This window comes from Macrobrachium nipponense, chromosome 6 (genome assembly GCF_015104395.2).
Source record: "Macrobrachium nipponense isolate FS-2020 chromosome 6, ASM1510439v2, whole genome shotgun sequence".
Classification (NCBI taxonomy): domain Eukaryota; kingdom Metazoa; phylum Arthropoda; class Malacostraca; order Decapoda; family Palaemonidae; genus Macrobrachium; species Macrobrachium nipponense.
Genome location: NC_061108.1, coordinates 42,654,392 through 42,668,433, shown reverse-complemented (window position 1 = coordinate 42,668,433; position 14,042 = coordinate 42,654,392). Strand labels below are relative to the sequence as shown.

The 14,042-nt window shown below is 42.2% G+C and overlaps 1 protein-coding gene across 1 annotated transcript in view; it reads right to left on the bottom strand.

Moving 5' to 3' along the window:
- LOC135216293 (bridge-like lipid transfer protein family member 1) overlaps positions 1-14,042 on the bottom strand; it is a gene marked incomplete in the record, with an annotated part of 368,522 nt that overhangs the window by 176,232 nt on the left and 178,248 nt on the right. The window contains 1 exon segment of the mRNA XM_064251459.1: positions 7,579-7,729. Within this exon segment, the coding sequence (XP_064107529.1) occupies positions 7,579-7,729 (151 nt within the window).

The window sequence follows — 14,042 nt, the reverse complement described above, 5'->3', positions numbered from 1 at the left end:
AGGCTCTAAGAGTTGATACTGGGCAGAGAGAAGGATTCCCTGGGGTGGGGAAGTGGGATAACCTTCCAAGGCCCACCTTGCAAGAGGATCCTCGTTTTTTGGCTAAAAAGCTACGATCCGGAGCAAGTAGAACTTCTCCTGATGGGAGGAATTCCACATGACCCGCATTCCCTGGATAGAGCCGACAGTTCTGAAATTCTAGCTCCTGAGGCTAGGCTTAATAAGAATAATTTTTGTTTTTTCCTCAGGAGCATTATGAATGTACAAGATGAGTTGTCAGTATCTGAAGCTAGTTTGAGGACATCATTTAAGAACCATGAAACTGTAGTAGGCCTTTGGGAAGGTCTAAGTCTAGCACAGGCTTTAGAGATAGACGTGAAATAAGATTCAGTCAGATCTATCTGAAAACCTACTTGAAAGATTTTCTTCAAAGCCGATTTATGAGTGGTAATAGTGCTAGCTGCTAAACCTTTTTCAAACAAGGATCTGAAAAAGGATATAGCCAGATTAACTGTCATGGTTGTAGTGTTCGATTCTTTCAAGAAAGATGCTAATTTTTTAACAGCTGAGTCCATATTGTCTAATGTTGACTCTCTCTTATCTGATTCTAGGAAGAGAATATTCTGTGGATCAATATTAGCATCTTTATTAGCCGCAAACTTCATGAAGTCCATAAAGTTAGGGTCTGGAGAATTCCTGAGGAAGCGAACACAGTCCTCATTTGTACTGATTGTGATAGCTTGGGATTGGGGATCCGTTGAGGTCGGAGACCCAATTCCAGAAGGAGAGGATACCAGTTGCTCTTGGGCCAGTCCGGTGCAATCAGAGCTACTATCCCTTTGAAAGACCTTAGTTTGCTTAGGACTTTCAAGAGAAGATTTTACTGGAGGAAAAACATAAATTCTCCTCCACTGATTCCAGTCCAACGACAGGGCGTCCGTGGCCATAAGCCCAGAGGGTCCAGGTTGGGGGCCACATAGCATGGGGAGCTTGTGGTTCGCTTGTGAGGCGAAGAGATCCACTTGGAGACCTGGGACTCTCAGGCTTACCCACTGGAATGACCCGTCGTCTAGAGACCATTCTGATTCCAGAGGAACTGACCGGGACAGGGCGTCTGCTATCACATTTCTTACTCCTGCCAGGTGAGTGGCAGACAGATGCCATTTGTGTTTGTTTGCTAAGGCAAAGATGGCTATCATGACATGATTGACATGCTTGGACTTGGACCCTCCTCTGTTGATGCAATGAACTACCACTGCACTGTCCAAACTAGCCTTAGATGAGACTTCTTTGGGGGAAGCAGTCTCTTCAAGGTAAGAAATACTGCCATTGCTTCCAACACGTTTTATGTGGAGCTGGCGAAATTGAACTGACCAAGTCCCCTGAACCTGTTTGAACTGAGAGTATCCCCCCTCCCCCCACCCCCGGACAGGGAGGCGTCCGTGTGAATGGTTAACACTGGAAGGGGATATTGAAGGGGTACTTTCTTGGCTAAGTTCTTTACTTTTTTGACCAGGGACGGAGTTGATTGCGGAGGATCTGTGGGATTACTGACAACTTGTCTCGATATTTGGTGTTTGCTCTTGATCGCCAAATTCGATTTAAATCTTTCAGCCTTGCCTTCAGGAGGATATCTGTTACCGAAGCAAACTGAAGGGACCCTAGGATTCTCTCCTGGTTTCTCCTGACGTTTGTTTGCATTTGAGAAATTGCCTGACAGATTTTGCTATTTCCTTCCGTTTGGCCACTGGAATTGACAGATTGTGGAAGACAAATCCCTTTGGATTCCTAGCCACTGAAAACGAGACTCTGGAGTAAGTCTGGATTTCGTTTTGTTTATCTTGGAACCCCAGATGTTTCCAGAAAGTAAACTACCTTTTTGGTGGCTTTGAGACATTCCTCGACTGTTGGTGCCCAGATCAACCAATCGTCGAGGTATGCTGCTACCATGATTCCCTGAGCTCTCAATTGTTGTACACCACTTCTGCTATTTTTGTGAATACCCTGGGGCTATACATTCAGACCGAAGGGCATCACTTTGAATGAGAATGTTTGATTTCCTAGCCTGAATCCTAGGAATGGGCGGAAGTGCCACTGGCTATAGGGATATGATAGTATGCGTCTGTAAGATCGATGGAGCAGTGACGGCTCCACGCGGAAGTAAGGTCCTTACTTGCGAGAGGGTAAGCATCTTGAACTTGTCGCAACGAATGAAAGAGTTTAGCTTTGACAAGTCTAAGATTACCCTTCTTTTTGTTGAGCATTTCTTTGGCACGCTGAATAAGCGACCTTGAAATTTTAGATGCTTGACTCTCGCAATAGCTCCTTTCTGAAGGAGTTCTTCCGCGTAATCTGTCAATTCCTCTGATGGTATCTGGTGGAATGATTTGATTGGAGGAGGCTCTTTGATCCAACTCCAACCCAATCCTTTGGACACTATGCTCTGTGCCCAATTGCTGAACCCCCACCTGTGGCGGAAGAGGAACAGCCTCCCTCCTACTTGGGGTGAGCCTCATTGTTGATGGGCGGGTTGACCACCACGCCCTCCTCTGAACTGCCTGCCTCCTTGTTGCCCTTCCTGCGCCACGCTGACGAAAGTAACCTCTCGCTCTACCCCTTGGTTGTTTGTAACCTTGAGCCTCATATGAAGGGTTGAAGGCCGGCGAGATTGCGTAGGAGGTGGATGGCTGTGACTGAGGGGACAACAGGAGGATTGGCTGGTTCTGCTTCGAACTAGCAGGTTGTCCTTGTTGGGTAACTGGGACAGCCTGCACAAATTGCTGCTGTTGCTGGTGTTTGTTTCTGATACGGCTGGAACCTCTTACCAGCCTTCTTTTGCTTCTTACCAGCAGTGGGGACGGATTCTTGTTTCCTCTTCGAGGAAATACCCCACCTAGCTCTAAGGCTCTGGTTGAGCCTAGCAGCTTCGTGGTGCACTTCTTTGACAGCGGACTCTGGGAAGAGATCCGCTCCCCACATGCTAGAAGCCAAGAGTCTATTCGCTCGTGCCTAATAGTACACTCCTGTAAAGAACATGCTTCCGGCAATTCCTCCTAGCCTGGAAGAAAAGTCGAAAGCGTCTGTTAGTACCGTCTGGAAACTGAGATTTTGCCAAAATCTTGAACAGCGGTTCCGTAGCATAAGAGAGAGCAGCCATTTCCGTGATTATAAAGGGAATTGAGGGACCTCCTGCCAAACCTGTTCGCTCATCAAACTCTTGCCTGGATTAGAGAATCCGGCATCCTTGGTAGCTTCTCGCCGAACTGGTCCATGGCGCAGTCCGGTTTGAGCTTACCAAGCGTGAACGTAGCTGGCAAGTTCTCCCACAATTCTCCGAAAGCCGGGAAGAGCGGAGAAGTAGACTCCGCCTCCCTCAACTGTGGGGATGGGCTCATCCTTTGAGGGTGGACTGCCTGAAGGGACTTCTCTACTAATTTCGTGGCGAACGGAAGAGAAACCTCCTCTTCCGTCGCAAAAATAGTAAAGGGACTCTTGTAGGCCTGGAGTTTAGTGTTCGTACACTCCCAGTCCTCAAGGCAGTGAACCCTTCCCGCTGAGCATGATCTCTACTATATAGGACAGACTCTCTAGAGATCTTGTCTTCCCTAGTCAGAGCCGTTACAGTCAGCCTAGCATAACCGATGAAAGGCTGCGTCAGACCCGGAGGGTAAAACTCGAAGTCCTCAATCCTCCAAGTTCCACACTCCGGGATAGAGATCATCCCATCCTTGAAAGGAGCGTAGGCAGCTACTCTCCATGGGTTTTCTCCATGGAGAAAGCTGGCAGAGAGTCGTATGGCGGGAGTTGGAGAAATGCCAGTGCTTGGCACTGGGGAGACTGGAAAGAGGAACCTGAGATAGCCCGGCTACTCGGTCCTCATTCTCCTAACCCTGTTAGAGAGATCTTGTATTGACTGGCCTGATTGAGACAGAGTGCTCGACAACTGTGCGAACATCTGCTCGAATCTCGTCCCCAGGGCGGAGACTTGCGAGCCAAACCAGCTCGCCCACCTGTTTGCATCACCACTGCTGAGAAAGCAGAGGGATCAAAGGTGCTAGGCCCTGCTCCTCCTACCGGCGTAGCCGGAGTGGAAGCGGTGGAGGCGGGAGAAGGCACTGGCTCGGCGGGAGCGCGAGCCTTCTCCTTAGAAGCTTTGCTTCTAGAGCTCTTTGAGTGAGAAGAGCTCGGCTTCGCTTTCACCGCGTCGGCGTAGGAAGTCGAAGACTTCCTAGGCTTTTGAAGAAGACGAAGACGACTTCCTAGGAGTTGTCTTGGCCAGGGTCTTCGGTTCTCTCTGTCCCTTCACCTTTGGGGGTACAGAGAGAGCGGGAGCGAGGGTAGGGATCTCAGATCCCACAAAGCCTTGGAAAGAAGCACTCGATGAAGGGACAGGAGAAGATCCAGGAGCACCCAAGGAAAGACCTTGGGCGCCCGACACACCTACCTCAACCAACAAATCCTCTACCCCTACCGCCATGGGCTCGACGTTAAGGTCCAGGGCAGCGACGTCCGGGACCGCTTGACCTCCTGGGAGGCTAACGACCCCAAAGGAGGTTGCTGGAGGTCTTGCTGGATGGAGGCTATCAGAGGGGCCTGCGGACAAGGGGTCAACGTACCAGTCCGACTTGCCCGCGGGGAAGATCTGGACGGCCAGCTTCTTATCAAGAATGTATGGCTGGCCTTTCTTTGGCGGCGTTCTTCCCGAAGCCGCCCACCCACGGCTTTCAGGGTAGCTAGGGCGACTTCCCTCACACCAGTAGCCTGAAAAGAAAAGGCGAGATTAGCTTCTAGTGGCGGAACGGGGTTAACAAACTTATGACTAAGAGTTGTAGTAAATGATAAGGAAGCCTATAACGGATTACCCCTTTTTACCCCTCTCCCAGCTGACCGACTAGGTCGTAGCAGATGGCGCAGGCTTCTGGGTGCCAGACGATCATCTCATTGTATGACGTGGCACAGGGGGCGGTGAGACCTGCCACTCATCGTGTCCGCAGGGTCGTTACAAACGTCGCGTTGCACGCTGGGACCTGACAGTTGGTAGCCTGTAAGTGGAAAGATACATGAGTACCAGGTAACACCTACAGTCTAACAGATGCTCCGCTGTGCCGGAGCGATAAAAGTTAGATTAAACCAGAGCCCCGCCAAAACCAAAATACGTGTGGTAACCAGGTTGGTTGTGTGCCCTAGGCTATAGCTCCGCTGATGGCGGGGACACAAAAGGAAACCAACCAGGAGTGGTGGTAATAGGAAACCACGACGGAAAATGGCGGGGATGGTAGACATTAATAATAATATTACACAATTCATTGAAAAATTAGGGTATATCCTTAAAATAAAATAATACAAACCTCTCTCCGCGCCCGTCTACTAGAAGAGTGCGCGGGTGGTTAAGAAGCAAGCTCCCTTCCGGTAGCGGGGGAGAGATGTAAGGATATAGTAGGCAAGCAACCGACCACTAGTAGTGACCACCCTGCCGCTAGCGGAGCCAGTAATCTATAACCAAAGGTGCCCCGGCTGCGACGGAAGGCTCCTTCCGTTATAGTGAGGGAGGTGGCTGAGCAAATGGGGAGGGGGGGAGGAAGGTCTCGGCGTAACACGGCGGGAGTGAGAGAGGGGGGAGGGATGGCCTACTCCTCCCCCGCCTCACCGACTACCCGCAGGAGACCCGGTACCAACTCATGAGTGGGGTCGCCCTATACCCCCCCGCTGGGAGGAACCCCTGGCCACCTCAGAGAGGGAGAGAGAAAGAAGGCGACTGAGGTTGTCATGACAACCAAGGGGTCCCCCAGCACCTCCCTATATCAGAAAGGGAGCAAAGGGGGAGGGGCAGGGTAAGGTTGCGATGGAAACACGTGACCGCAAGTGGCCTAGGCCCGCGAGCAACACAACCGTGAGAGGGCCACGTGAACCAGGCTGTACCAATACAAGGAACAAGCACCTAGGCTAGCCTAACACCCTAAATATAATAAATATATACATCGAAAAGATGGAAAAGACACTTTTAGTAAAAGAGAAAGAAGCCCAGGAGGAGGCAGACTGTTCCAAGAAACAGAAGCCTACTCGGAGCCAGCGATAGCCGATGAAGAGCAAGAAGCCGGGTGTGCTGGGCCGGAATAATAATAATAGCCCTAAATACCAAACTAAAAACAAGAGATATGGTAGGAGGGCTAAACTAGCTAAAAACTCGATGTAAAACAATGAAACGTAATATAGTAAGCCCATAAGTATAAGAAGTCCCAGTATGGAGGACCGGGAATTCTTAACGAGGCAGCATGGCGCCGCACGAGACAACCGGGGAACCGTATATGACCTATTTAAGAGGAAAATACTGGTACCCGGAAGATAAAATGCGTTAAAACATTACTTATGATTTGTTACTTAACTTAGCCGTGGCAATAGCAGAGCGTTCCATGGTAGATTAATGAGATAAATCCCGTAATAACACAGCACAAGGAAAAATGCGTCTTGACGCTAGCGCTAAAATTAAGGATGTCCGCTAGGGGCGCTGCTGTCCGTGGCGTCCTCTAGTAGTAGTAGTAGCGGCTGCCATCGCCCGTTGGTATCAGCTCTCTCTTGGGGGGACCTCTGACTGGAAGTTCTAATTGGTGATTGTCTCGTGGTAGTGTTCCTCACTCGCCCCTATTATCATACCGACACTTCTTTTTTAAGAGTGAGCGAGTCCAGTTTACTGACATTTTCTTAATTTTGTTTTTCTCTGGTAATTTTTAGATTAATTTTACCTAGAAAGAATGATATTAAGGATCCTTTCATAGGCCGACAACCGGAAGCACTGAGCCCAGAACTGTTTCCATATTCATATTTCTATTGTGTTAATAATAATAATAATAATAATAATAATAATATAATAATAATATAATAATAATAATAATAATAATAATAATAATAATAATAAAATAATAATAATAATAATGCAAATAGTGTCAAGTATTTCTTGTTCAGGAAACTAAAGCTGTGCTTGTGTATAATTACAGGGAAAATATTGAGGTGGATGTTGATTCAAGGTTCTTTTAATGCAAGAGCCATTGATATCTTTTCACTAGTGGCAGACAATGGAAAAAGGAACTTAATAACCTTTTCTAGTTCAATGGGCTCAAAACACTGCTATAAAAGGACTGACCAGAAGAATTAACTTTACACAAATTTTCAATTTTAAGATCGCATTATTAAAAATCATGTTAAAATAAGTGTTAATAAAAAGGCACCAATATAAAAATATCCAAAATTGTCCTATTTTTAATGCAAAGGGTGAGTGATCTTAACTGTCTACTGTATTTATATAGAATATATTCTTCAGTAAAGATTGCATATTGAGTCTTCATAATTGATAAGTTAATTATCATTACGTACATAGAATGAGTTACTTAGTCTCACCACTTCTTCCAATGTACACTTTAACCTGTAAAATATTGTTTCTGCTTTTTTTCAGTCTTATGACGAGTTGTTATTGTGGAAGTGAGTCAAAATAACAAGTGTAACTACATTCTACATTGATGGGTACTGCAACATCTGGGTATTCAAGGCTACTCTACATTCCTCTTGTATGACCAAGAAACTCACCTTGAAAGAAGTCTTTATGTGAATAAAGAAAATGATAAGTTGCTTTGCTGCTGTTAAATTGCATATCCCATGACTGATGGTGATTCCATACCCTAGGATAATGGACATGGACAGAGTAGTCAAGGGATTCTGCTTCAAGAAGATTACGATACTGTGGATCAAAGTACAATTTATTAATTAGGTACATGAGAAAAATAAACAGTATAAACTGTAAGTAAAGCTAAACACTGTACTGCAACTGATCACTATATGCACTATCACAAGCTAAAATTAGTAGAGAAACTTGAGAAATATTTGTAAATACAACCCATACATCATAAAAGAACCTTTTACTATAAAAATATTTTTATCCAAGAGTATGAAGCAAAATATACAATCAGATAAAAAAAAAGCCATTATGCATGCTCAACAAACTCTACCCTTATGACAGCTATGAGCCTTTGTCTCCTTAAACTATGCTGCCCTCTCTTCTGGACTTTCAGCATCTCAATCTTGTCACATGCCTTGTCATTTTTAATTTTTTTATATTCCCTAAGAATGTTTTACCCCTTGTTCCCCTCCACGAGATGGTTTGCCAATCTCACCTGGCAGGGATTTGCTGATTCTTCCATCTCCTCCTTCAACTGTTTCCAACACTTACCACCTACAACTCTCCTGCAGCCTCCTCTAGTTCCTCCCCTTGATGTAGTGAGGGGGGGTTCTTTGAGCCCCGGGAATTTGTTCCCGGGTTTGAGTCCAAGGGTCCCATATAGCATCATAATATATCTTTGGATTATTTTTTTGTGGAATTTTCCACTACTGCAAAAATTTACTGGACCTGATAAATAAGAAAAGATATCATAGCTAGGACTGGGTTTATACCTAAAGCTAAATAGTGGGAACTGTGGTATGACCATTGACTACTTGATAATGTTTGGACTTATAGGATACCAGTTCGATATCTCAAGGGTGGAACTATTCTTCAGGGCTGGACCACGGATTTCAGGGGGGTTTGGTTCTGGGGACAGGACTCTCAGCATTCTATCCTATTTGCCCATAACATGATTAGAGTGGGGATGATTGTATTCTTGTAATACTCACAGTCCTAGCAAGCAGGTTTAGCTTATACTTGGACTCATTTATCATGTTGGGATGCTGACATTTGGGAGTCAGTTCTCACTTGTGTCATTGGTGGAAGAATAAACTCCATGAAAGGTTGATGATATCTTTTTAATGTTTTCAGGTTTAGTTTTTTTTTTCTCTAATCTTTATGGAAAGTACAAATAAACATTTGAATCCCCCTGAGACGTTTGATGATATAGCCACAGCACAGTTGACTGCTGGAACCTCATCCTCTAACCACCTTTGCAGTAGATGACACTAGCACATCAAAAGACCAACCTGCTTCCAGCAACGAATCAGAACACCCGTCAGAGTGCAACGACATTAAATACAGAAAAGCAAGACAGATTTGAAATACTGGCATCATGCACAAAGCAGGCCTAAGGAGGAAAAGAAACTTCTGACTGGACCCTACTCCGGTGCATTTTGACCACCTTTTTGGATCAGAGAAGTAGCCAAGATGTCTGGTCCTTAAAGCAGAAAATAAAATTCCAACTGTGATTGTAAAAAACAAAATACATCCAAAGAAATGAACTGCAGATATACAAAAGCTAATGAGTGGTTGCTTGAAGTAACTAAAAAACAGTCAACTTCCTTTTTGAATATAAAAGAAATTAATGGCATAACAGTAACAATGACAAGCCGTTTAAAGTTAAATTATGTACAAGGTACAGTCATCTTACCTAACACTGTGAGTGAAGCTCTACCTACAAGACGCTTGCTACTTGATTCCCTTAAACTAAGATATAATAATATTCATGACCTCGATGTTTATTCAGTTCCAAGTAGGGGGGATAAGAATACTTGGAATAAGAATAAACAAGTTAAAATTGCAAAAGTAAATTTTACTAGCTAAAGTTTTCCAATTAAAATTAAAATTCTTGGGCAAAGTAGAGAAGTATGTCCATTTATACCAAAACCACTTCAGTGCACACAATACTCAAAATTTGGCCACACAACAAAAATTATCATAATAAGGCAATATCTTTTATAAATACAATACAGAGTTTAAACTATTATAGGCTAGAACAGGAATGACAGCTAAAGAAGCTACACTAGAGTTAAAAGTAAGAGGAGTCTTTGATAAACCAAAAAAGGCTCTTTCACAACTGTAGTTAAAAACCTAAAACTGAATCAACATACTAACATCAAGCAGCAGCATAATAACGATATGCAAACTATTCATCATGCTAATGGTACTAAACCCCAAAATAAGTTACAGCATTCTGGCCACTGCTGCTGCTATTAACATTGAAGATTCTGATAACCTTGCCATGGGAACTCCAATGGAAGAAGAATCAAAATAACTCCAACTCCAAAAATGACAAAATGAAAAGAATCCTGGAAAGAACTCCACCTAAAGGAAAAAAAATCCAATGTTGAGATGTGCAGTCAATTCAAAGAAACCCTACCTGCATCAAGTGAGGAGTTCAAAAAAGAAATTGTGCTGACTTTATCACAAGTAGAGGTTCACAACTACTCTCCATCCCTATCACGTATGCAACGAGGTTACTATCAACAAATGGCTTGCAAATGGACCAGTTAACCACTCTCTAACAATCCCAACTGGTAACACTGATTACAGTAATATTTCCTTACGTGGCACTACTGAAAATCAGGCTGCTGATATGAAACAAAATATGTCTAATACCCATCAATCTCCCACTAAACCTAAATCTTCTAAAAGTAACTCAAATAGTTCCTTAAATCAACATTCCTTACTACAAAGGATAAAAAACTCTTGAAATACAAAATCTAAAGTTTCCAATGTAGGAAAATCATTCTTTAATAAAGGGGGCAACACTCAAGCCAGAAAGACTGAACCATTAATTAACAACAAGCATGCTCAGTCTTCTGGTTGTAATGAGTAATTTTTAAGTGCATAAGACCAATTACCAACCAAAACAGAAGACTCAATCAGGAATTGCATAGATAATTTTGTTCAATTGCAAAAATGTCCATTAGCCCACCAACATGAGGATGGATTATGTTCTGAATCTTTGAAAGACAAGAAGGAAGTCATCAAATAAAGAGTAGTACACACACTAATAATCAATTATGAAAACCAGTCAACTACTGAGTTTTATTTTCAACAAATAAAAAATCTCAAAGCACCACAAATATGTATAAACCACAAGATAAAATTTGCAGATTTTAAAACCCATACCACCTAATGGAAATGTAAACAGTCTTTTGACACATTTGGTTTAGGTGAACTAAAAAGAGCCCTACGGGACTACAACCCCATGTGCACCTGCCCACAACATGTCGGGCCTAACCCTCTACAAGCACTACAAGCTTGCTTGTTGTTCGCCAACAGATGGTGGAAAACATGGCACTGCTATATATATTCACAACAGCATAACATATAAACATTTACATATACCATCTCTGGCCTATCAGATAACAGCTGTCAAACTATATATGCTTGATAAAAGATTACCACTATTTGTAATTTGTACATATGCATCAATAACCTAGCTTTTGCAGGGTTTTATAATTTTTTGTTCACCTGCCTAACATACAATTTGTGCCTTACTAATCTATTTTTCTTTTTGAAGATGGAAGAAATCTTATGTAAAGACATTAAAAACAGTCACTGATATCTTTAAAACATCATGTTATGTTATTACGTAAACCTATTTTCTATATAGCAAAATTGACGTGAATGAGACGAAGTGATAAAAAACGTCATACCACAACCACTGACACATTATTAAGTAGACAGGAGACACCTCACTAATAGTAATGCATAAACATAGCCCTTACATATTATTATTTCAATAATAAGTTGAAGGTAGTAGAACGATTTCATTTGTTAAATTTTTCAGAAACCATTGGAAACTCACAAAATGCTATTAAAGATTTAAAAAAAAAAACAATAATAACCTAACAGTGTGAACCATGCAACCTCACTATTATTTTCGATGTCATGATGTGCATGGGAATCGAATGTCAATGTGCCCTTGATCAGTCAAAGAACTATCCCCTGCTCAGCAAGAGACAATTACTGCACTGCATTCGGTACAAGTTCCTCTTAGAGAGATATCAAGAAAGCTTAATATACCGAAGAGAATCATACATAGCTGAACCAAAGTGTTTAGAGAACTGCAAAGTTTATAAAATGGGCCTAGAAGTGGAACTCCTCGAAACACCACAAGAGAGCAAAACAATACAGTAGTGTAAATGTTGCTGAGCAACATTCATTTGTGAGTGTTGAATTCTAGCGCCTCGTCACGATATTGTTGAACCAGGAATCATGACTAGGACTACGGTTATGACTGGTGTCTGATAAATACTTTAGATGGAGGAGATATCTTTCAAAATAAACTTGAAATCTTTGACAGGTGTCTAATGAATAAGTAATGAATAAGCAAGCCTACCTTTTGATGGCTGGAGATTCAGTTAGGCTCACTTTTTGTTGTTTTTGTTTTTATCAGTGTCCAGTGAACACCAAGGATAGGGAGGGAAACAGATTCAATGATGCATACATTTTTTTCTTCAAAACCTAAGTAAAACTTTATTGGGAGATACTTTATTCACATCGGTCTAATCCTTCCATCATTCCTATACGGCATCACCACTCCCCCAACATCTCAGGCTAATCTGAATTCTCACACAGTTATTTTGAAATCCCACCCCACCCCCTCGACAACCGAAGCCTTAAAATTTATATGTTTATAGAACATTTTCTGCTCAAAATTACTTTTCCTTTCATTCCCCAAAATATTTGCTTACACTGGTGTTACACCTTATGATTGTTGCAGCTGTCAAAGAACAACCCCTGATTACAGCAGTTTATTGTAAAAAAAAATATCTGAAATAGACTTAAATGAGAAAGTCATGTTTCCTTTCCTTTCAACTAATGGAACCTCGACATACGAAAGGCCCTACTTACGAAAAATCCAAGTTACGAAAACAAAGACGAAGATTTTTTTTGCTTCTGTATACGAAAATAATTCAGGTTGTGAAAGGGTAAAGTCCGAGGTTCGCCTGGACCACTGAGAACAATTTTAAAACTTGCGCGCCGCCAACTGAGTAGACTCGCCACCATCCTCCAGCTCTCCCATTGGTTCCTGATGCTAGTCACTGCCATAAGAACCTGGTCTCCCATTGGTCAGCATCATGCCTCTATGTAAATGCCTTCCTTGACCATTTTTTTGCGGCAGCGTTATCGTAAACACTGGAATTCATTCGCTCATATATATTTCATTAACGTAAATTCGCGTTATGATTTGCTTTTGTTGTAGGCAGTCCCCAGGTTACGACGGGGGTTCCGTTGTAAGCCGGAACAACGTCAAAAATCCTAAAAAAACCTTACTTTTAATGCTTTGGGTGCATTGAAAACTATGTAAACTGCATTCTTAGGGCATTTTTCATATAAAAACCTTCAAATATTGATTATTTTGCATTTTTGGTGTCATATTTCATCTGCAAGATGAGTGTTGTAGGCGTCGTAACCCTGGAACATGCGTCGTAACCCTGGAAATAATGTCTGTACTGTAAATTACTTTATCGTGTTGTGTGTGAACTTAATTACTGAAGTTATATTAGCCATGGGTCCCAAGAATGTTGCTGAAGTTCACGGAAAGAAGAGGATGCTTTCTATGGAGAACGAAGATGGAGATAATCAAGAAGTGTTAATGTTTTCTGCCATTTGTTAATGTGTTTCGTAAAGTTTAGTGTTAATGTTTTCTGCCATTTTTTTAATGTTTCGTAAAGTTAAGTGTTCATGTTTTCTGCCATTTGTCCTCCTCCTCTGTCGCCACTTTCGGAGATTGCCTCACTCGAAAGGTAAGGTTCCACATTTTACTACATTTACATACATGTACGTAAAGTATTTCTTGTATCATGTACACTAATATACTTTATTTACAAGTACATACTACAATAAAGGTTATGTTAGGTATTGAATGGTCCAAATTGTTGTATTTAATTGTTTATTGGTCAATTAGCTTTATTACAAAATCTACTGTAGTGTTTTTGTAGGGCTTGGAATGAATTAGGCAATTTACATGTAAAACGTAGTTCAAGATACGAAAAAAATCAGGTTACGAAGGCTGCTTTGGAAGGGATTGATTTTGTATCCTGAGGCACTACTGTACTTATAATATGGAAGTAGGTCTAGCCATACATGTAAAACTAATTTTAATTAATTTCTATTTAAAAGAAATGAATAGCTACAGAAAGTTTAAACCAAAAAAAGCTTTCATGAAAGTAAGCATTTCTTAATATATCAGTCAGTTTTGACTCCCACAGCTTTCCAACACGTCCAGATGAAACAGGATGATATGCAAGGGATTAGATAAAAAAAAAAAAAAAAACTAAATTACAGGCACGTCCCCGGTTATTGTCGGGGTTCC